The sequence below is a fragment of the Oncorhynchus mykiss genome, chromosome 26 (assembly GCF_013265735.2).
Source record: "Oncorhynchus mykiss isolate Arlee chromosome 26, USDA_OmykA_1.1, whole genome shotgun sequence".
NCBI lineage: Eukaryota > Metazoa > Chordata > Actinopteri > Salmoniformes > Salmonidae > Oncorhynchus > Oncorhynchus mykiss.
In genome coordinates this window covers 33248688-33273712 of record NC_048590.1, presented here as the reverse complement: position 1 = coordinate 33273712, position 25025 = coordinate 33248688, and the positions used below count along the sequence as shown (strand labels likewise).

At 45.0% G+C, this 25025-nt stretch overlaps 1 protein-coding gene across 6 annotated transcripts in view; it reads right to left on the bottom strand.

Moving 5' to 3' along the window:
- Positions 1–25025, bottom strand: part of LOC110506673 (pleckstrin homology domain-containing family A member 7) — a 148732-nt gene that overhangs the window by 71152 nt on the left and 52555 nt on the right. For 4 of the 6 annotated variants that reach the window (XM_036963918.1, XM_036963924.1, XM_036963917.1 and 1 more), the window contains one exon: positions 714–797. The exons of 1 other annotated variant lie outside the window; for it this stretch is intronic. In XM_036963918.1, coding sequence (XP_036819813.1) covers positions 714–797 — 84 coding nt within the window. Of the gene's footprint in view, positions 1–713; positions 798–9017; positions 9216–25025 lie in introns of those variants that run through there. One more of the 6 variants, XM_036963921.1, reaches the window with a different exon arrangement.

The following is a 25025-nucleotide window of genomic DNA, read 5'->3' as shown; positions in this document are numbered from 1 at the left end:
TTATGATTCTAACACATTTCACACAGTTATACAGTTTCAGGGTGGAATACTTTAGTCATTATCTTAAACATACAAATTCTTCTATCAGTCATGCCATGTCATCTCCCATGTTTTAGAGGCACTTACAAGCAAGCTCTACAACACTACAACTTAAAGATAAGTCCCAGTACGTCTAGGTCAGACCAAATCTGTGCATGTGTCGCTAACACTAGGTCCCATGCTATTCAACCTCATCACACCACCTAGGGCTCCACCATGGCCGTACCACTCACACAATCAACTTCAGGACTGCAGCTATAACCTGCAGAAAATACTCTATATATTGCTCTCTGATGAAAAAAACTCTGTGGTAATAACAACTGTGACGTTTCAGACAGATGAATGGCTTCAGGCTTGCCATGGCCACAGTCACACATAATGTGAACCATAGTTGACTCATTACCATCAATTCAATTAAGATGATACCTTACAAATACACACAAACAATTGGACTGGGAGTGCAAGCAGTTATGAATTCCATTTCCAGCATTCCTCAGGCAGTCAGTTTCTGTTCCTCCTCATCTCATCACAGCAGACAATCTCACACTCTAATCTGAGCTAAATTACACTCTATTCTCATCTCCTCCCAGCATGACCTTGGACCAACCAGACGTTACACTGAAGCCCACATTATAACCTTCCTCGAGTAAAAAAAATAGTAGAGGTGCACTCACTTGTCGTGGAGCATATATTCAGTGTTTTCTGGAGATATCTGTCCAGTCACAGGGTGTCGGAACGACGTTCTCTTCTGGTTATGGCTGAGAGAGTCAGAGAGAGAGAACAGGGAGGGAAAAGAGGGAAGGAGTGAAAACAACAGCGAAGGAGAAAATACAATTAGTATTCCGTCATGAATCATATTTCTGCTTGATCACTCCACTATTTTGTGCACTGATGCATTGGTCACTAGCTGCTTGTTGGGCATTCTACAGGAATACACCAAGTTTCTAAACTTCCAATGACTTTCACAGCAAAGTGTAGAATGTGCGGTAGTGCTGAAGCGTGGCCAAGGCAGGGGATCATATTATTTCACACAATGTGTAAGTCTCAGCACTCTCCCCTACCAGCTCGCCAGGCTTTATTGATTTCAATTACATGGGGTCATTCATTGCTTTAACTAGGGCATTAAAGCTTCCCTGTATCGTTGGATAAAAGAAGAGATGGACAGGGGGCAGCGCTGGTGGTGGAAAGAATGAAAAATAACACAATGATGTGATTTGCTCTGAACCTTCTGCATCAAATGTTGACTTTATACACACTTTGGATGGCAGTTGCGTAGCAGCTGTGCCCATCGGACAGTAAGAGAACAGGTCTCTGCACAGGTCTCTGCTTCATTCAACATTAGCTTTAGGAGCAGTGAAGCAGACAGGATTCCATACGTTTCCACTTAGGGTTATCCAGGTACAGAACATACACAGGTAGAAACTTCTGATCCAGACTGACCTGGTCGTTAATCCCTATGAGGACTTCTGACCCAGACTGACCTGGTCGTTAATCCCTACGAGGACTTCTGACCCAGACTGACCTGGTCGTTAATCCCTATGAGGACTTCTGACCCAGACTGACCTGGTCGTTAATCCCTACGAGGACTTCTGACCAAGACTGACCTGGTCGTTAATCCCTACGAGGACTTCTGACCCAGACTGACCTGGTCGTTAATCCCTATGAGGACTTCTGACCCAGACTGATCTGGTCGTTAATCACTGAGGACATCTGATCCAGACTGATCTGGTCGTTAATCACTGAGGACATCTGATCCAGACTGACCTGGTTGTTAATCACTGAGGACATCTGATCCAGACCTGGTTGTTAATCACGCCAAGGACTTCTGACCCAGACTGACCTGATCGTTAATCACTCTGAGGACTTCTGGGCCAGACTGTGTGAGTGTGAATGCTGTATGTGAGTGTAGTGTTTCTCACTGTGCTACTGTATAGTGCAGATCTCCAAGTGCGAGTCAGAGCCTCCCAGAGGCGGTCAGGTGAGCTGTGCTAGCTAGCCTATCGGTGTGTCCTCCAGATAGACCATCATAACCTACCCTAGGCTTCTAGTTCTCACACTTCACTGTCACATTCAACAGCCCAAAATAAATACTACGCCAATCCAGTCACTTTGGAAACAGTCATCACAATAAGAATGACAATACAACCAGGGCAATGATGTGGGCCAATTTATTGGTGCACTGACTGTCCAATCAGTCTAGCAGAAATAAGTAAAAGTCGCATATGTCATTCAATTCAGATGACTGCTGATGTCTTAACTGAATTATGAGATGAAATCAGCCTTTACCTCTAATGAAATATTTAATGCTTCCCCACACTTGAATTCCGTGTAAAATCAGAGCATGTTGGAGTTGAATAGGCTGTTACATGAGGACATGTTTGCTTTGAGACGGTTTCGATCTCTCTCGCAAAGTTACATTATTGTGATGCTTTTGGGGGAGGGGAAATATCAAAGTACTGTGAAGAATTGTTTACCCTACTGTAATTCTTTATGTAAACACTGGCAATGATGCAAATTGCCAAGATTTGGGGTAATAGACAACAGCTGACTGTACTCTCTGCTCTCTTCCAACCCATTCTCAATAACAACATTGTGAACACAACATCCTCATACAATCTAGAATCACATTAGAATATGCATTCCATAAATGTAGTTATATATATATATACACACACACACAACTGTAGTGATTCATTGTGTATCTATGGAAAAACATCTGTTAATTAACCTTGACTCAATAGAGCAGAAATATCAGTGAGCAGTCTGTCAGAGATGAATGTCCTGTGTTGCGTGTTCTTCTATCTCATCATGGTGTCCAGCACCACAGCCCTCTCTGGGCTCTTTACTCAAGCGTGGCCACTGAGAAGACAGGCCCATTTGTCTGAGGGGCCACTGGACAGATATGAAGTGCTAAGGTCCTCCCAGAGCAGAGCTAAGCCATCCCTCTTCGGCTAGTGTAGACTGGACTGTACCAGCCTGAGAGGCAGCATGCTCTGGACTGGACTGTACCAGCCTGAGAGGCAGCCTGCTCTGGACTGGACTGTACCAGCCTGAGAGGCAGCCTGCTCTGGACTGTACTGTACCAGCCTGAGAGGCAGCCTGCTCTGGACTGTACTGTACCAGGCTGAGAGGCAGCCTGCTCTGGACTGTACCAGGCTGAGAGGCAGCCTGCTCTGGACTGTACCAGGCTGAGAGGCAGCCTGCTCTGGACTGTACCAGCCTGAGAAGCAGCCTGCTCTGGACTGTACCAGCCTGAGAGGCAGCCTGCTCTGGACTGTACCAGCCTGAGAGGCAGCCTGCTCTGGACTGTACCAGCCTGAGAGGCAGCCTGCTCTGGACTGTACCAGCCTGAGAGGCAGCCTGCTCTGGACTGTACCAGCCTGAGAGGCAGCCTGCTCTGGACTGTACCAGCCTGAGAGGCAGCATGCTCTGGACTGTACCAGCCTGAGAGGCAGCATGCTCTGGACTGTACCAGCCTGAGAGGCAGTCAGCAGCAGCAGCATCACACTTGATCAATAGGCATCCTAATGTTTACAGTGTGCATGGTAATACCGTGAGTAAACAGACTGGTGTCAGCAGCATATAGCAAACGCCTCCTGAAGGACAACTACAGCCTTTCCCAGCTGACGCATAGTGTTATACCAACCCTGTTAGTATTACTGCGGTGTCATGCAGCAAAGTAAAGGAAATAAATCTGGTTGTTTAGAGAGATTTATGGGTTGACATTTTTCAAAGGTTCGCAGGAAGCTGTGGTTGAGCAGAGACATTTCTGCACGCACACAAACGCACTCAAAGCAACACGCACAAAAACACAACACCGCTCTCTACTCTGTTTGGTCCTGGCCTGTGTTCCAGTAACAGCATGTAGTGTGTTGAACTACACCAGGCCCATGTAGTAGTACCCTACCCTCCACTGTTAATTAGGAACCTGCACTCTTTGGACCGTTTGTTTCAGCCACATTACTTCTGAACTACTTGTCATGGAATTCACTGCATTCCTACTTAGTGAACAAACAGTTCAGGCAGCACAGTGGCCCTGTTTGTTTTGCCACATAGTGTAGTACTCAGGGAACTGGTTGCAGACACACTTCAGTAAAACGCATGAGCTGATGCACACCCAAAAATGTTTGTAGACGTGCTTACTAATGAAGCGTAAACTGTTTTATTACATTATATACATATAACGTGGGTGAAACAGTATGTAAACATTATTAAAGTGACCAGTGTTATGTCTCTATGTATACTGAACAAAAATATAAACGCAACAATTTTAAAGATTTTGCTGAGTTACAGTTCATATAAGGAAATTAAATCAATTGAAATAAATTCATTAAGCCCTAATCTATGGATTTCAAATGACTGGGCAGGGGCACAGCCATGGGTGGGCCTAGGCCCACCCACGTGGGAGCCAGGCCGACCCACTGGGGAGCCAGGCCCAGCCAATCAGAATAATTTCTTCCCCACAAAAGCGCTTTATTACAGACAGAAATACTCCTTCTCTGTTCCGTCTCTCGGTCCCAGCTTTGATGCACCTGTACTATCTCCGCCTTCTAGATGGTAGTGGGGTGAACAGGCCGTGGCTCGGGTGGCTGAGGTCCTTGATGATCTTCTTAGCATTCCTGTGACACCGGGTCCTGTAGATGTCCTGGAGGGCAGGCAGTGTGCCACCAGTGATGCGTTGGGCTGAGCGCACCACCCTCTGGAGAGCCCTGGGGTTGCGGACGGTGCAATTACCATACCAGGTGGTGAATCCGATGCAACAGGATGCTTGCAATGGTGCGTCTGTAGAAGTTTGTGAGTGTCTTAGGAGCCAAGTTGAAGGTGCTATAGCGCCGTCTTCACCACAGGGTCTGTGTGAAGAGACCATTTCAGGTTGTCAGTGATGTGCACGCCTAGGAACTTGAAGCTTTTGACCCTCTCCACTGCGGCCCTGTCGATGTAGATGGGGGTGTGCTCTCGCTGCTCTCTCCTGTAGTCCACAATAAGCTCCTTCGTTTTGTTGACATTGAGGGAAAGATTATTTTCCTGGCACCAGTCTGCTAGGGCTCTAAACTCCTTCCTGTTGGCTGTCTCATCATCGTTGGTAATCAGGCCTACCACTGTTGCGTTGTCAGCAAACTTGATGATTGAGTACTGGAGGGGGCTGAGCAGGCACCCCAGTGGGGCCCACGTGTTGAGGATCAGCGTGGCAGAGTTATTGTTGCCTACCTTCACAATTTGTGGTCGGCCCGTCAGGAAGTCCAGGACCAAGTTGCACAGGGAGGGGTTCAGACCCAGGGCCCAGAGCTTAGAGGGCACTATGGTGTTGAAAGCTGAGCTGTAGTCAATGAACAGTATTCTTACATAGATATTTATCTTGTCCAGGTGGAATAGGGCAGCGTGTAGTGCAATTGCGATTATGTCGTCCGTTTATCTGTTGGGACGATTTGCGAAATGTAGTGGTCTAGGGTGTCGGGTAAGGTGGAGGTGGAGGTGATATGTTCCTTAACTAGCCTCTCAAAGTTCTTCATGATGAGTGAATGCTACGGGGCGATAGTAATTGAATTTAGTTACCTTCATTTTCTTGGGTACAGGAACAATGGGGGACATTTTGAAGCAAGTGGGGACAACCCGCTTAAAATGACTTGCTCACGTCGGCCACAAAGAACAAGAGCACACAGTCCTTATGAGTGTCGGGGGCCCGCTTTGGCGGCTCTGTATTTGGCTCCTCAAAGTGAGCGAAGAAAGTGTTTAGCTCGTCCGGGTGCGAGGCACCGTGTCCATGTTGTGGCTGGCTTTCCCTTTATAATCCGTGCCTGTCTCGAGTCCCTGCCACATGCATCTTGTGTCTGAGTTGTTCAATTGTGACTCCAATTTGTCCCTGTACTGTCATTTTGCCTCTTTGATTGCCTTTACGGAGGTCATGCATAACAGGACAGGAAAATTGTCCAATTCACACACTTTTATCAAGAGAACATCCCTGGTCATCTCTACTGCCTCTGATCTGGCAGACTCACTAAACACAAATGCTTAATTTGTAAATTATGTCTGATTGTTGGAGTGTGCCCTTGACTATCCGTAAATTTAAAAAACAAGACAATTGTGCCGTTTGGAGGCCTAAAAGAAGTCATTTGAAATAATTTATACTTTTACTATATTATTGCAATTACATTTGATATATTTAAAACCCAAATACTTTTACTCAAGTAGTATTTTACTGGGTGACTTTCACTTTTACTTGAGTAATTTTCTATTAAGGTATCTAAACTTTTACTCAAGTATGACAATTGGGTAGTTTTTACACCACTGCCAGTCACCTTGCAATGGTTAAATGCAGTGGTTTGCACTTTCAGTTTTGCGTGAATACTGCCATCTATCCACAGTTTCTGGTTTGGATAAGTTGTAATCATCACATTGGGAACAACATCCTCTATGCACTTCCTGATGAGCCCAGTCACTGAGTCAGTGTATACGTCAATACTACTTTCAGAGGAGACCCAGAACATTTCCCAGTCCACGTGATCAAAACATTCTTGAAGCATAGATTCCAATTGGTCAGAACAACATTGAACAGGGCCTGAATGTTAGCGAGTAATATACTAGGAAGCGGTGGATGGTATGCATCCCACCTGAGTCTGACTAGGGCCCCACCATCTACCTCTTAACTGACGTCGGCGTTTTGGTGCAGCACCTGGGATGAATAGAGCTGCATAAAACATTTCCATCGTACGGCCAGTGCTACTCTGAAAATAGGCTAACCACTTCATACACAAACCTTTTATAACAAGGTTTATCACAAGGGAAGAAATGGAGCTGAAAATGGTCATCCCAATGCCCTTCCAAATCATGCATCATTTTCAAAGACAGAACAGCTAAACTCCATTGAGATCAAAACTAAACCCTTGCACAGAATTCCGTTGACCTCTAGGATTGATAGGAAAAGGTCAGACATTATAAAAACACGATGTCTTCCATTATCAGGGTCACACAGAGACAAACCGAGCCCCCCCACACACACACACACACACACACACACACACACAGACACACCCTCCACACACTGAGAATCACCCCCCCTCCCCCCAACACACACACCACAAAATGACCTTCTACACACTGACAGACCCCACCTGCTGTGAGGAGCAGGCTAGGTCACATGCTCATTAGCCAGTAGTAATCATGGCTGTGATGTGATTACATGTCTCCGTGTGCTTCCTCCTCCATAACTCTTTCTCCCCATGCAGCAGACTCATGGCTCAGGCCTTATCAGCCTGGGTACCACTCAGAGTTAAGACCTTTCCTAACATCCTCACTGTAACCTGTGGTTAAATCACAGGTTACATGTTAACATCAACATTATTGTGCATTTTTGCACCGGATTTATAATTACACCATGTCTTTATGAAGATGATTATACTGTTAATATCATAGTACAATAATATCACACTGTTGAAATGTCCAGAGGTATAAACCAGGGATATTTTAAGAAATAGGCTAACGGTCATGTTGACAATGTGGAACTATACTTAAAAACATCGAAAAATGTCTAGGTGTCTCAGCTGGCTTTACAAGACTGATGTTGCAATATTATAGGAAATGCTAAACATTCAGCTCACGGGGAATATTTATATTCAACAGCATGTCAGTCGCATGTCAGTTGGAAACAAAACACTTAAGTGTAGTTTAAGTTTCCATGTGGTCCTGATAGGGAGCAGCTAGTGTGGCTGACAGGTCTAATAGCAGGTCTAATAGCAGGTCTACCAGAGCTATGATTGCACGAAGGTCTAGCTTCCATGTAAAACATTTCAAGCGCAGCTACAGTCAATGAATTCCTCAGCGGACAAAATACTCTAAAGTAAAATGTCAAAGACTCCAGCCACACACTGTTCTCTCTGGTACCGCACGGCAAACGGTACCAGAGCGCTAAGTCTGGGACCTGAACAGCTTCTACCCCAAGCCACAAGACTGTTAAATAGTTCACCAAATAGCTACCCAGACTATGTGCATTGACCCTTTTTGCACTAACTCTGGCTCTATGCACACACACAGGACTCTACCCACAAACTCACACACACACACACACTTCCACACTCATCACATACAGTACGCTGCTGCTACTGTCTATCTTTCCTGTTGCCTAGTCACTTTACCTCTACCTATATGTACCTATCTACCTCACTTACCACGTACCCCTGTACGTGGACTCAGTACTGGCACCCCATGTGCCATGTGCCATGTGATAGCCACGCTATCATTGCTCATTGTGTCTTTATTCCTCATGTTACACATTTGTATTTCTATTATTATTATTTTAGATGTTGCATTGTATTCTGCATTGTTGGGAAGGGCCTGTAAGTACGCTGAATATAGAACAACCCCAGGCTTTAATTTCAGTCCAGAGCTTTTTCTCTCCTCAACACATTTTATTTTAGAGTATTTTGTCAGCTGAGGAATTCATTCCTCCCAAAGCACAGACTGAGACACAGTTACACTCAGGGTTGACATAGCTCCAATCTCCCTTGCCCCCCACTCCTGCTGCGCTGAACAAATGTACAACTTTGGAGTCCAAGGTTCAGCCCGGCATGGCACGCCATACCAAATTTCACAGCAAAACAACAGGCTCAGGCTAATCCCTTCTCCAATAGAGGGGCTAAACCCAGGCTGGCAGCAGCGTGGCACAGAGGGGCATGGCCCAGGGGGCTTTTCAACTCACACACCAGCTAACAGAATGCTGCCATGCTGCACATACACCAGATCCTCCGTAAAATACCAGGAACACACTATTCTCTTACAACTCCACAGTCCACTCTTGCTCACCTCCCACTACTTTGCTTGCCACACATTCTCTCTCCTCCTCAACCAAAAGTGAAACGTTAAACACATTTCCTTGTGTAACATCCGATCAGATGTCTGTTCTTTTATCTTCTACTGGATCTGTCCTATTATTCTCTCTCTCTTTTGTTCTCTCTGCACAAAGTGAAGGAGCAGAGCAGTCTCACCTGGCGTGTCCCAGTGGATGATCTCCTAGTTAGACTGGCTGGTGGTGGTGAACCTCATGGTGGTGGCAAGGGGGGAAAAGGTCACTCACTCTCTCTCTCTGCACAGGAAGAACACCTCAGAACGGTTATCACATCCTCCTTCTTCCTCTCTCCTAACAGCTCTCTGTCTCTCTCCCGCCACTCTCTCTCTCTTTCACTCCCCCTCCCTCAAACTCTCCCTTCGCTCTCTCTCTCAGAGCGCTCTAATGAACTCCAGCCCTGTGTTGGAGAGAGAGGGGATGTCCAGCAGCCACAGAGATCAGAAGAGGAAGTACTGTACCTCTCTGTCCCACCTCTCTACGGACCAACAAACACTGTTTTTTTACCTGCCCTGCTTTTCTGTCCTGGCAAGTCCTCAGTATTCACACCTTCTAACATGTAAACAACCTCAGTTTCTCACAGTTAGGTCAGATTCACACTTTTGTTACTATTAAATCACTTCATCCTGACCCACATATTTGTCAGGAGAGAACCTTGTCTTTTCTCGGAGTGGCAGCCTTGGAGCTAGGGGTAGGGGAAGGTGGGAGGGGACATTGACATGGAGTTCTCCCAACATTGAAACCTCATCTTCCTCAGTGGTTGATTTTCCCAAATTTGGGCATGCAATAGTCAATCAGTTGCTCCACACTCCATATCACACATTGTGACAGGAGGCAGAGGAATCTAACAGAAACCACTGTCTGAGGTAAGACACTTTAATAAAGTTTGTCTGCTTCTCACACATACTTTCGGAAGGTATAGTACCTATTTTATAACCCCAGCTGTGGGCCAGCAGATTGGCTGAAGACAATAGTGTGCTGTGACCTCATGGGGATGGTGAAGGAAGTGAAACTGATCCAGAGGTATGCAGGCCAGGCCAGGCCCTGAGAGCAGGTGCTATTGACACTGCCCCATGGTCAATGTTGTAAATGATAAACAACCATGGTTCATGTGCCAAAAGGAAAAGCCTAAGAACAAGAAATAAACTGCTAGCAGCTAGCCCTTTCTTTATTAAAATAGTTGATCTTCTTGAAAGGGAAAGTTTGCTAGTATACGATGCAATTGATTTTATAACACATTTATTGCAGAACTTAGTATTCCTTAGCTAATTCAAAAGAGACAAACATTTTAAAAAAATGTTTTATTTATTTTACCTTTATTTAACTAGGCAAGTCAGTTAAAGAACAAATTCTTATTTTCAATGACGGCCTAGGAACAGTGGCTGTTCAGGGGCAGAACAACAGATTTGAACTTGCAACCTTCCGGTTACTAGTCCAATACTGTAACCACTAGGCTACCCTGCCGCCCACATCGAGTTGATCATTAAGTTGAAGTGTAGACTGATTAATCTCAGATAGATCTAGTCAGTGAGAGATTCAGCAGAGGAATGTTGAATCTATTGTGATGTAACTAATGTGGTACGACTTTCAGAACTATGAAGGTCAGGACACCAAGTACCACTGACTGTGACTGATTTCTCATCCGTGTCTGCGTTTCTACTAATCACCAATGAGCACCATGGCATGTAGCATTCATTTGACGCAGGGGGTTCATGATTTTTATTGGAAATCTAATCCAGTTATCTGCAACAAACACGAGATTCATATTGGCAGCTGTGTGGCACAATAAATTATGCTTGTTTTTCCAACTACATAAAAACGATGAGACAGAGTTAGCATGGAGAGTCATAGAGCCCTTTCACCACAATCATTTCCAGTGATGTAAAAGGCCATTACCAATGTGAAAGGAAGGTACAGAGTAAGACAGAGTCAGGGACATCCAGAATCTAATAAGTCCAGTCCTAGCAGAGTGAATTATTTTAAATTCTTGGTGACAGTGGGCAGTATTTTCACATCCAGATTAAATGCATGCCCAAATTCAACTGCCTGCTACTCACCCCCAGAAGATAAGTATTGCATAGTATTAGTAGATTTGGGTAGAAAACACTGAAGTTTCTAAAACTGTTTGAATCATGTCTGTGAGTATAACAGAACTTATTTAGCAGGTGAAACCCCGAGGACAAACCATTCAGATTTGTCTTTTTTTGAGGTCACTCATTTCAATGAGTTTTGAGATATTTTGTAGTCACACAAGCTTCTTTTGTTGGCACTCCAATATGTCCCATAAACATCACAAATTGTCCTTTTGTTCGATAAGTTCGATAAATTAATTTCCAAAATGTCAATTTATTCAGTTCCAAGTTGGAACCGGTGTTTTTCTGGATCAAACACACCAAATAAAATGACATTTTGGAAATTAATTTATCGAACAAAAGGACCATTTGTGATGTTTATGGGACATATTGGAGTGCCAACAAAAGAAGCTCGTCCAAGGTAAGGCATGAATTATATTTTTATTTCTGCGTTTTGTGTCGCGCCTACAGGGTTGAAATATGCTTCTCTCTTTGTTTACTGGGGTGCTGTCCTCAGATAATAGCATCTTTTGCTTTCGCCGAAAAGCCTTTCTGAAATCTGACATGTTGGCTGGATTCACCACAAGTGTAGCTTTAATTTGCTATCGTCATGTTTGATTTTTATAGTAATTTATTTGAACTTGGCGCTCTGCATTTTCCCTGGCTTTTGGCCAGGTGGGACGCTAGCATCCCACATATCCCAGAGAGGTTAAACGGTGGTTATTATCCCAGCAAAATGAGTTAAGACCATTAAGAAGATAATCATTCTGCATGAGGATTTATACATGTCCATTTGCCTTTATCAGTTCCCTCAACTAAGAACTACAGCCATGCCAGCTTCAATACAAACCATGTTGTGGGAAATTATCCATGCAGAGCTACGAAAAGCATTTGGAGAAAAGCTTCTAGTTATATCCTGCCAGTTTGGCCCTGTCGGGGGTGTCATCGGATGGGGCCACAGTGTCTCCTGACCCCTCCTGTCTCAGCCTCCAGTGTTTATGCTGCAGTAGTTTAAGTGTCGGGGGCTAGGGTCAGTCGGTTATACAGTGGGGCAAAAAGGTATTTAGTCAGCCACCAATTGTGCAAGTCCTCCCACTTAAAAAGATGAGAGGCCTGACAATGATCCCAAACACACTGCCCGGGCAACGAAGGAGCTACTTCGTAAGAAGCATTTCAAGGTCCTGGAGTGGCCTAGCCAGTCTCCAGATCTCAACCCCATAGAAAATCTTTGGAGGGCGTTGAAAGTCCGTGTTGCCCAGCAACAGCCCCAAAACATCACTGCTCTAGAGGAGATCTGCATGGAGGAATGGGCCAAAATACCAGCAACAGTGTGTGAAAACCTTGTGAAGACTTACAGAAAATGTTTGACCTCTGTCATTGCCAACAAAGGGTATATAACAAAATATTGAGAAACTTTTGTTATTGACCAAATACTTATTTTCCACCATAATTTGCAAATATGGATTTTTTTTTCTCATTTTGGCCTGTCATAGTTGAAGTGTACCTATGATGAAAATTACAGGCCTCTCTCATATTTTTAAGTGGGAGAATTTTCACAATTGGTGGCTGACTAAATACTTTTTTGCCCCACCGTATCTGGAGTACTTCTCCTGTCTTATCCGGTGTCCTGTGTGAATTTAAGTATGCTCTCTCTAATTCTCTTTCTTTCCCTCTCTCGGAGGACCTGAGCCCTAGGATCATGCCTCAGGGCTACCTGGCATGATGACTCCTTGCTGACCCCAGTCCACCTGGCCGTGTTGCTGCTCCAGTTTCAACTGTTCTGCCTGCGGCTATGGAACCCTGACCTGTTCACCGGACGTGCTACCTGTCCCAGACCTGCTGTTTTCAACTCTCTAGAGACAGCAGGAGCGGTAGAGATACACTTAATGATCGGCTATGAAAAGCCAACTGACATTTACTCCTGAGGTGCTGACTTGTTGTACCCTCAACAACTACTGTGATTATTATTATTTGACCATGCTGGTCATTTATGAACATTTGGACATCTTGGCCATGTTCTGTTATAATCTCCACCCGGCACAGCCAGAAGAGGACTGGGGGAGACACTTGAGGACACAGAGACTGAGCAGCATATAACAGGCACGATAACAGGCACTTCTGACAAGACACATTAAAATGCAGTGTTGTACCACACACCTCCAGCCACAAGGTCGCGCTGCTCCAAAGCAGAGGCTAGCCAACAGCTAATTAGAGAGGCCTGAAAGGAGAGGGGACCTGGGACTATAATGAGGGGTTTAGCTGGACGAGAGGGCCACTCTCTCACACACTTTGTTCTCCAGGATTAGAAGACATTCTGAAAAGGAATCACTCCTCTGATAGAGAATGTTGATGCTGTTCCTAACATGAGACTGTAGCGTCAGCCCACTGGGCACACACTGGTTGAATCAACGTTGTAACCACGTCATTCCAATGAAAGATATGTGCCAGTGGGAGGGGAGACATGCAATGCCAGACAGAGATCAAAAACTGGGCCAAATTGCATATAAACAAAATGAGATGCTTGGTGTTCAGCCATCTAATCCAACTAAAGTGTCCTGGTGTCCATGTAGGCCTTTAACAGAACGGCCATCTCAGCAGCTCTCGTCTCATAACTCTCCTCTGTTGCTCCTTTTTATGGCCAGGCGTTAATAGCTTGTATAGTAGAACTGTTGCTCTTGGTTACGGTGCGATAAACACTCATCAACACTCTCACTCCTGTTTGTCATTTTTCCAGGCAGTGCCAACAACAGTCTAAAACAGTAAGAGGTCTGGGGAAGAGGAGGAAGAGATTAGAGTGGCACTTCCATTTTTTTTTTACCTTTATAGGCAAGTCAGTTAAGAACAAATTCTTATTTTCAATGACAGCCTAGGAACAGTGGGTTAACTGCCTGTTCAGGGGCAGAACGACAGATTTGTACCTTGTCAGCTCGGGGGTTTGAACTTGCAACCTTCCAGTTACTAGTCCAACACTCTAACCACTAGGCTACTCTGCCGCCCCATTACTCCAATGGCACAAAATTAGCCGACTGATAAATATTTAAAGGATGATTTGAAGTGATTCATCAAAGAAATGGCTGTTTTATGCCACCCCCAACATCACAATTAAATGACTTTCAAAGGCACTTACCTTGGGATCAATAGAGACAGAGATTTGCTGTGGCAAAATAAAAAGTTGAGTTAACTGGAACAAGGGGGATGAGGATCGGCGGGAGAATCAATGAGGAGTCCTGCAGCTTCAGGGGAAATATTTAATGCCCATAGATCCAGCCTCTGCATGCCGTATCCCAATCACTCACACTACCTGACTGCAATCAGGGGTCACCTTCCTGTGAACTGCAAACACAAACAGTGTGCTGCTAGGAGAGGAGGGGGGACACTAACTATCCTCCCCTCCTGTTTTTCACTGCTCTTTATCTCCATCAATAGACTACAACACACTTGATGTTCAACACTGTCACCTCCTTGTTCAGATGAATCACTTGCTACTTAAACCACAACTTCTTCCAATGACAGTATGTACAGTAAATGATCCTAAATGATTGTGTCACTGACTAGCAACGATAGTCCACAGCGCCTGCTGAAAGGAATGACTAGACAATGTAAATGTAGGACCAGGCCCATAGACACTGGTGACCAGCAGTCCCCTCCATCATTTACCGTAGGATCAGAGGAGTTGAGTCTGCTGGAGTGCCATGACCCTTGCACTAGCTTGGCACAAGTACCCTTCAGCTGCCTGGAAAACAAAACTTGACACTTCCAGCAGAACACACAATGTTCTGTCCTGTTGCCCATTTCCCCCTTTGTCCACCTGAACTCACCCACACTTTTATCCACCATCCATTTCAACTGGGTGCATTTAGTAAAGCAGTCACGCTCAAGGACAACATCAGCAAAAGTATAACGCACCTCTGAATACGTCAGATCCAACACACAAACCATGTGTTGGATCTGACGTATTCAGCGGTACATCCTCTAATGAGCGTTGCCTCAATATTTATTGGGAAACTGTCTTTGGAACCCTGGGACAGAAGCACACTTCAGTCCTCATCTGGAGGAGATGACTAGATGACAAGCCTGACAGTGCTGTGTTCTCCTTGCACGTGGAATACAATGACACACAAAAACACTCTCTTTTACCACAGAGAGAGAGAGAGAGGGAGAGAGAAAGAGTGAAAATAACTCATTAATGTTAAAGATAAACATCTTGAGTCAGAAACTGATTGAAAATGTTTGAAATTAATAGGTTATCATGTTTCTTACACAGATAATAACATATTTGAATAAGAGCCACACTTGAATTGAAATGTTGGCTTTCAGTATTCTGAGTATATCGCTCTGCTCCATCAGTAACACAGGAGTTCAGCTAACTAATTCTATTCCCTTACCTGGCTGACCCCATACCCAAAGATCGATCCCACTGCTCAGTACAGGGCCAGGGGTTCAGAGATGTCCTGCCTCCCCCCGCATCCCCCTAGGCTCAGCAGCTCTGATGAGCCAGATAATTCAATTCAAGGGGCATTATTGGCATGGGAAACATATGTTAACATTGCCAAAGCAAGTGAAGATAATAAACAAAAAGTGAAATAAACAAGAAAAATGAACAGTAAACACTACACTCACAGAAGTCCCAAAATAATAAAAGACATTTCAAATGTCATATTATGTATATATACGGTGTTGTAACAATGTACAAATGGTTAAATAAATAAACAAAAATATGGGTTGTATTTACAATGGTGTTTATTCTTAACTGACTGCCCTTGTGGTAACAGGTCACAATTCTTTCTGCTGTGATGGCACACTGTGGTATTTCACCCAGTAAATATGGGAGTTGATCAAAATCGGGTTTGTTTTCAAAATCTTTGTGGATCTGTGTAATCTGAGGGAAATATGTGTCTCTAATATGGTATACATTAGGCAGGAGGTTAGGAAGTACAGCTCAGTTTCCACCTCATTTTGTGGGCAGTGTGCACATATAGTTAAAGTCAGAAGTTTACATTAAATTCATAAAATCTAGTTTTTCAACCAATCCACAAACTTCTTGTTATCTTCTCTAGGATAGGGGGCAGCATTCGGAATTTTGGATGAAAAGCGTGCCCAAATTAAACTGCCTGCTACTCATGCCCAGAAGCTAAGATATGCATATTATTAGTAGATTTGGATAGAAAACTCTGAAGTTTCTAAAACTGTTTGAATCACGTCTGACTATAACATAACTTATTTGGCAGGCAAAACCCCAAGGACAAGCCATTCAGATAAAAAAATAAAAATTAGGTCACTTTTTTCAATGATTTTTCATTGGGAATCCAGATTTCTAAAGGGACCTTCTTGCAGTTCCTATCTCTTCCACTGGATGTCAACAGTCTTTAGAAATTGGTTGAGTTTTTTTTTTAAAGAAGTAGCACTGTTCAGAATGAGGCTCGAGGGAAGTGTACTCTTTGTTAGAGGCGCGTGACCTGAAAGCTAGCTACACTTTGTTTTCCTCCGGTATTGAACACAGATCATCAATAAATCGATTATTTACATAAAAAAAATACCTAAAAGTTGTATTACAAAAGCTTACAGGTAACTTTTGTAGTCATGTTGCGCGAGTTGGAACCTATGCTTTTCTCTGGATCAAACGTGCCAAATAAATGGAAATTTTGAATATATATAGACGGAATTAATCGAAGAAAAATACAATTTGTGATGATTATGGGACATATTGGAGTGCCAACAGAAGAAGCTTGTCAAAGGTAAGGCATGAATTATATCTTTATTTTCTGCGTTTTGTGTCGTGCCTGGAGGGTTGAAATATGATGGTCTGTGTTTGTTTGCTTGGGTGCTAAATTTGCTTGGGTGCTCAGATAATAGCATCGTTTGCTTTCGCCGTAAAGCATTTTTTAAATCTGACACGTTGGCTGGATTCACAACAAGTGTAGCTTTAATTTGGTATATTGAATGTGTGATTTCATGAAAGTTACATTTTTATAGTAATTTATTTGAATTTGTCGCTCTGCATTTTCACTGGATGTTGGCCAGTTGGGACGCCACCGTCCCACATATCCCAGAGAGGTTAACAAACTATAGCTTTGGCAAGTCGGTTAGGACATCTACCTTATGCATGGCAAGTAATTTTTCCAACAATTGTTGACAGACAGATTATTTCACTGTATCACAATTCCAGTGGGTCAGAAGTTTACATACACTAAGTTGACTGCGCCTTTAAACTGCTTGAACATTTCCAGAAAATGATGTCATGGCTTTAGAAGCTTCTGATAAGCTAATTGACATAATTTGAGTCAATTGGAGGTTTACCTGTGGATGTATTTCAAGGCCTACCTTCAAACTCAGTGCCTCTTTGTTTGACATCATGGGAAAATCAAAAGAATATCAGGCAAGACCCCAGAAATAAAATTGTCGACCTCTACAAGTCTGGTTCATCCTTGGGAGCAATATCCAAATGCCTGAAGGTACCACGTTCATCTGTACAAACAATAGTACGTAAGTATAAACACCATGGGACCACACAGCCGTCATACCGCTCAGGAAGGAGACGCGTTCTGTCTCCTAGAGATGAACGTACTTTAGTGCGAAAAGTGCAAATCAATTCCAGAAAAGCAGCAAAGGACCTTGAAGATGCTGGAGAAAACAGGTACAAAAGTATCTATATCCACAGTACAATGACACCTATATCGACATAACCTGAAAGGTCGCTCAACAAGGAAGAAGCCACTGCTCCAAACCCGCCATAAAAAAGCCAGACTACAGTTTGCAACTGCACATGGGGACAAAGATCGTACTTTTTGGAGAAATGTTGTCTGGTCTGATGAAACAAAAATAGAACTGTTTGGCAATAATGACCATCGTTATGGTTTGAGGAAAAAGGGGGAGGCTTGCAAGCCGAAGAACACCATCCCAACCGTGAAGCACGGGGGTGGCAGCATCATGTTGTGGGGGTGCTTTGCTGCAGGAGGGACTGGTGCACTTCACACAAATAGATGGCTTCATGAGGGAGGAAAATGATGTGGATATATTGAAGCAACATCTCAAAACATCAGTCAGGAAGTTAAAGCTTGGTCACAAAGGGGTCTTTCAAAAATGGATAATGACCCCAAGCATACTTCCAAAGTTGTGGCAAAATGGCTTAAGGACAACAAAGTCAAGGTATTGGAGTGGCTATCATAAAGCCCTGACCTCAATCCTATTGAACATTTGTGGGCAGAACTGTAAAAGCGTGTGCGAGCAAGGAGGCATACAAACCTGACTCAGTTACACCAGCTCTGTCAGGAGGAACATACAGTTGAAGTCGGAAGTTTACATACACCTTAGACAAATACATTTAAACTCAGTTTCACACAATTCCTGACATTTAATCCTAGTTAAAATTCCCTGTCTTAGGTCAGTTAGGATCACCACTTTATTTTAAGAATGTGAAATGTCAGAATAATAGCAGTGTGATTTATTGAATCTTTTATTTCTTTCATCACATTTACGGTGGGTCAGAAGTTCACATACACTCAATTAGTATTTGGTAGCATTGCCTTTAAATTGTTTAACTTGGGTCAAACATATCAGGTAGCCTTCCACAAGCTTCCCACAATAAAATTGGGTGAATTTTGGCCCATTCCTCCTGAAAAGAGCTGGTGTAACTGGGTCAGGTTTGTAGGCGCATGTGACTAATAACATTTGATTTGATCTGATTAGAAGCACAAGCATTTCACTACACCCGCAATAACATCTGCAAATCACGTGTATGTGACCAATAAAATTTGCTAGCCTATAGGCCAATGCAGCAGTAGGCCTATACCGCAACTTCAATCGTCAACTAATTAAAATACACAGGCCTAAAGCTGACAAATAAAAACAGATGAAAGTTCAGGTTATTTCAATCGCATTCATCTATCTACTCCAACTGTCTGCCTCCCTTTCTATCTGTCTTGACTTGAGCTATCGCTAGTGAAGTGCAATATTGTATCAAATCAATTAACTGGATCCGGCAATAGCGAACTTGCAAAATTGTATCAACTAGCCTTTTCCGGACTCTGAGTTTCCAGACAGCTGATGTTACACTGGATAAATGGGATCATCAGATCATGATATTTTTAAACTGGATATATGGGATCATCAGATCATATTTTTACACTGGATAATCGGATCATCAGATCATGATATTTTGCTTTCACACTGAGGCTTGGTGATGATTGAGACCGGGAGTGTTGGAGTTTAGTTTCTAATATCGTGAGGAACTAACATCATTTGCAATGAATGTTAAAAAAGCAGATTTCATTGACTTATTGCGCGAGGTGAAGAAAAATGTACTGTGAAGCTCAGCTTATTAGTGATGGACATGGTGAGTTAAGACAATTAGAAAATCAGACATTCTCAAATGGGCACTTTCCTACATTTGCGAGCAGCAGGCCAGGTAGGCCTACATCTGTGCGTGCTCATGCAACGTTATCAGGACAGAGAAACCAGACACACGCTCATATCTCACATGGAGCACGCCAAACAAAAAACAATGAAAAAAATGTGATAAAACTGGGAAATGATGGTTATGAAATAAATCAAAAAATGTTTCCACTCAGAGAATGAGAATGATAAATTACTGTAATTAATTCATTAATTAACAGAAATTAATTCAACCAAATGACAGGGACTAATAGTACATTTACTAGGACTACTGGTGACGTAATGGGGAATTGATCAAAATAAACAATTAAAGGGAAAACAATTCACACAATGAAACAATGAACGCAGAAGAATTGGCGGGAAGACAGCTGAGAGCATTCTGGAGTACCAGGGCCAGCCCTCCCATTAGGCAAGATTAGGCAGCCGCCTATGGCGGCACTTGAATTTGGGGCTGTCACGCCCTGGCCATAGAGAGGCTTTTATTCTCTATTTTGGTTAGGCCAAGGTGTGACTAGGGTGGGCATTCTAGTTTCTTTATTTCTATGTTTTCTATTTCTTTGTGTTTGGCCGGGTGTGGTTCTCAGAGGCAGCTGTCTATCGTTGTCTCTGATTGGGAATCATACTTAGGCAGCCTTGTTTCCTTTCGCATTTGTGGGTATTTGACTATGTTAGTGGCATTGTTTCCCAAGTTAAGCTTCATGGTCGTTTCCTTGTTTTGTTGGCGACATTCATTTAAAATAAAAGAAATGTACGCTCATCACGCTGCGCTTTGGTCCGGTCATTTCCAGGAAGACGCCCGTGACAGAACTACCCACCACAAACGGACCAAGCGGCATGGCCGGGAGGAGCAGCGCTTTCTGGAGGAATGGACATGGGAGGAGATATTGGAAGGAAAGGGACCCTGGGCACAGGCTGGTGAATATCGCCGTCCTAAGGAGGAGCTAGGTCCCCGCACCAGAGGCAAAAACATTTTGGAGGGGGCACACGGGGAGAGTGGCAGAGTCAGGCTATAGACCTGAGCCAACTCCCCGTGCTTACCGTAAGGAGCGTGGTACTGGTCAGTCACCATGTTATGCGGTAAAGCACACAGCGTCTCCAGTGACCTCTCATAGCCCGGTGCGCTATATGCCAGCTCTCCGCAAGTGCCACGCTAGAGTGGGCATCCAGCCAGGGCAGATTGTGGCAGCTCAGCGAGCTTGGTCTCCGGTGCGCCGTTTCGGCCCAGGGTATCCTGCGCCGGCTCTGCGCACTGTGTCTCCGGTGCGCGGTGACTGCTCAGTGCGTCCTACGCCTGCGCTCCGCCAGTGCCGGGCTAAGGTGGGCATTCAGCCAAGAGGAGCGGTGCAAGTGTTAAGCACCAGATCTCCAGTGCTCCCCCACAGCCCGGTTCAACCTGTGCCTGCGCTCTGGGAGGTGCCGGGCTAAAGTGGGCATTCAGCCTGGAAGAGTGGTGCCAGGGATAAGCACCAGATCTCCAGTGCTCCCCCACAACCCGGTTCATCCTGTGTCTCCTCCAAGGACCAGGCCTACAGTAGGTCTCCCCAGCCTGGTGAGTCCTGTGCCTGCTCCACGGGCCAGTCCGGGGCCTCCAGCGACGGTCCCCAGTCCGAGGCCCGCACCAAGGGTCCCCAGTCCAGGTCCCCGCACTAGAGGTGCCACCAAAGTGGGGGGAGCCAGAGGCGGAGGGGGGTCTACGTTCCGCACCAGAGCAGCCGTAAAGGAAGCCCACCCGGACCCTCCCCTTTAGAGTCAGGTTTTGCGGCCAGAGTCCGCACCTTTGGGGGGGGTACACTGTCACACCCTGGCCATAGAGGGGCGGCATTTTGACAATTGGCTGCAGCCCTCCGGTGCCCCTGATCGGCTACTACACCACCGGTGGCACCCCAGCCACCAGCTCATAGCGTTGCTGCAGTTCCCGTCCCCACCCCATTCTGCTTCTCCAGAAGTTCACTCCCACTATCCTCTGTAGCTATGGCGATGTGTGTGTTTAAATGGGATTATCCAATTGTGAAACATAAATAAAATGAATCTGCCAATTAAATTATTGTATTGTTTTTTTATGTTTGTGTGTGACGAAGACGATTAGTGATTTAGGCAGTAGCGTAACCTAGCCTGTTAACGTTAGCTAGCTACTACTAGTGGATACACATTTCGCTAAAAGTAAGCTATAGAGATTTGAGCAATTTTCTAACATGTCCAAAAGACAAACTGGAAGCGAATATTATTATCAGGAAGCAAATATTTTTAAAAACGAATGAGAAAAAGAGGCAAAATTCGCTGCTGAAATGTATCAGCGTACGGCCATGTCCATCAGCCGGTGTTCGCTGATTCTAAACTCAGCAAAAAACGAAACGTCCCTTTTTCGGAACCCTGTCTTTCAAAGATAATTAGTATAAATCCAAATAACTTCACAGATCTTCATTGTAAAGGGTTAAAACACTGTTTCCCATGCTTTTTTTTTATTTTTTTATTTTACCTTTATTTAACCAGGCAAGTCAGTTAAGAACAAATTCTTATTTTCAATGACGGCCTGGGAACAGTGGGTTAACTGCCTGTTCAGGGGCAGAACGACAGATTTGTACCTTGTCGGCTCGGGGGTTTGAACTCACAACCTTCCGGTTACTAGTCCAACGCTCTAACCACTAGGCTACCCTGCCGCCCCAACGAACCATAAACAATTAATGAACATGCACCTGTGGAACGGTTGTTAAGACACTAACAGCTTACAAACGGCAGGCAATTAAGGTCACGGTTATGAAAACTTAGGACACTAAAGAGGCCTTTCTACTGACTCTGAAAAACAGTAAAAGAAAGATGCCCAGGGTCCCTGCTCATCTGTGTGAACGTGCCTTAGGCATGCTGCAAGGAGGCTTGAGGACTGCAGATGTGGTCAGGGCAATAAATTGCAATGTCCGTACTGTGAGACGCCTAAGACAGCGCTACAGGGAGACAGGACGGACAGCTGATCGTCTTCGCAGTGGCAGACCTAATATAACTACACCTGTACAGGATCGGTACATCTAAACATCACACCTGCGGGACAGGTACAGGATGGCAACAACAACTGCCCGAGTTACACCAGGAACGCACAATCCCTCCATCAGTGGTCAGAATGTCCGCAATAGGCTGAGAGAGGCTGGACTGAGGGCTTTTAGGCCTGTTGCAAGGCAGGTCCTCACCAGACATCACCGACAACAACGTCGCCTATGGGCACAAACCCACCGTCGCTGGACCAGACAGGACTGGCAAAAAGTGCTTTTCACTGAAGAGTCGCAGTTGTCTCACCAGGGTTGATGGTCGGATTCGCATTTTTCATAGCAGGAATGAGAGTTACACCCGAGACCTGTACTCTGGAGCGGGATCGATTTGGAGGTGGAGGGTCAGTGTGTCAGAGCATCATCGGACTGAGCTTGTTGACATTGCAGGCAATCTCAACGCTGTGCGTTACAGGGAAGACATCCTCCTCCCTCATGTGGTACCCCTCCTGCAGGCTCATCCTGACATGACCCTCCAGCATGACAATGCCACCAGTCATACTGCTCGTTCTGTTCGTGATTTTCTGCAAGGCAGGAATGTCAGTGTTCTGCCATGGTCAGCGAAGAGCCCGGATCTCAATCCCATTGAGCACATCTGGGACCTGTTGGATCGGAGGGTGAGGGCTAAGGCCATTCCCCCCAGAAATGTCTGGGACCTTGCAGGTGCCTTGGTGGAAGAGTGGGGTAACATCTCACAGCAAGAACTGGCAAATCTGGTGCAGTCCATGAGGAGGAGATGCACTGCAATACTTAATGCAGCTGGTGGCCACACCAGATACTGACTGTTACTTTTGATGTTGTCCCCCCCTTTGTTCAGGGACACATTATTCCGTTTCAGTTAGTCACATGTCTGTGGAACTTGTTCAGTTAATGTCTCAGTTGTTGAATTTTGTTATGTTCATACAAATATTTACACATGTTAAGTTTGCTGATAATAAACGCAGTTGACAGTGAGAGGATGTTTCTTTTTTTGCTGAGTTTAGCAGCAAACAGGGAAAACTGGAGGAGTCCGAGCCATGCACTTCCACCGATGATGACAGCTCTCTGGCTGGAAAAGGACAGATGGTTGCACCAGGCCTAGCCACTCCTCCAAATAATGCCGGTGAAGACCCTAATATCTTGGACCCGGACTCAGATTTGTCGCTCCCAGTCCCCGATGACAGTGGTGTTGCTGCTAAATCCCAGACAAAAAAACATAAAAGATCCCGGTGAGGCCAAAATATATGAATTGATCTTTATAGGATATGTTCGTGCAGGCTGGGCCACATCAAGATAAGGAGGGGAATTTCCCAAGAGATGAGCGACAACGAAAGTTTTCGGTGACCCACTACAATAGGAGTATGGCGAACAAAGAAAGTGGAGAGACCATTGCTTGTCTATTCTTATAAAAAAAAAGATGCAGCCTACTGTTTTGCTGCAGGGATGAAACCAGGGACTGGAAGAATCTCTGCCATCTCCTCACCTCGCACGAGAGGTTGCATGACCACCTTGTAGTTTCTAGAGGTGGAAGAAGCTGGAAATCAGGATGGTCTCCAAGCTAACTATCGATGCACAAGCCAAACGGGATATTGACGGAGAGATTCTCCGCTCATTGCTCTGATATGCGTAATGGCCACGCAGAACATTGCGTTACGTTAGATCACCGACAGGCTGAACGAGCCAAATAATGGGAACTTTCTGAAGTTTGTGAAAATGCTGGGTATCTTTGATGGTGTCACACCCTGACCATAGTTTGCTTTGTAGGTTTCTATGTTTTTTTTCGTCAGGGTGTGATCTGAGTGGGCATTCTATGTTGGATGTCTAGTTTGTCTGTTTCTGTGTTTGGGCCTGATATGGTTCTCAATCAGAGGCAGGTGTTAGTCATTGTCTCTGATTGGGAACCATATTTAGGTAGCCAGTTTTGTGTTGGGTTTTGTGGGTGGTTGTTTCCTGTCTGTGTTTGTTGCACCAGATAGGGCTGTTTCGGTTTTGCCACATTTATTGTTTTGTATTATGTTCATGTTGAGTTTTAAAAACATGAACTATAACCACGCTGCATTTTGGTCCGCCTCTACTTCCCAGGAGGAAAGCCGTTACAGATGGAATCATGAAGGAGTTTTCAATTATGAAAGATTGTTCAATTATCTATCACCTGTTAACTTTGTATCTTTAGATTTAAATAGACTACATCCGGTGGCAGCTCCCCGCACTCGCCCTGAGGTGCGTGTCCTCGGCCCAGTACCACCAGTGCCGGCACCACGCACCAGGCATACAGTGCGCCTCGTCTGTCCAGCGTTGCCGGAGCTTCCGCCCCTCAGTCCAGAGGCGCCAGAGCTCCTCTGTCCAGCGCTGCCAGAGCCTTCTTTCTCTCCAGCACTGTCCGTCTGCCCAGCACGGCCTGAGCTGCCCGTCTGTCATGAGCCGCCAGAGTCTCCCGTCTGTCATGAGCCGCCAGAGTCTCCCGTCTGTCATGAGCCGCCAGAGTCTCCCGTCTGTCATGAGCCGCCAGAGTCTCCCGTCTGTCATGAGCCGCCAGAGTCTCCCGTCTGTCATGAGCCGCCAGTCAGCCAGGATCCTCCAGAGCCGCCAGTCAGCCAGGATCCGCCAGAGCCGCCAGTCAGCCAGGATCCGCCAGACAGCCAGGATCCGCCAGAGCCGCCAGTCAGCCAGGAT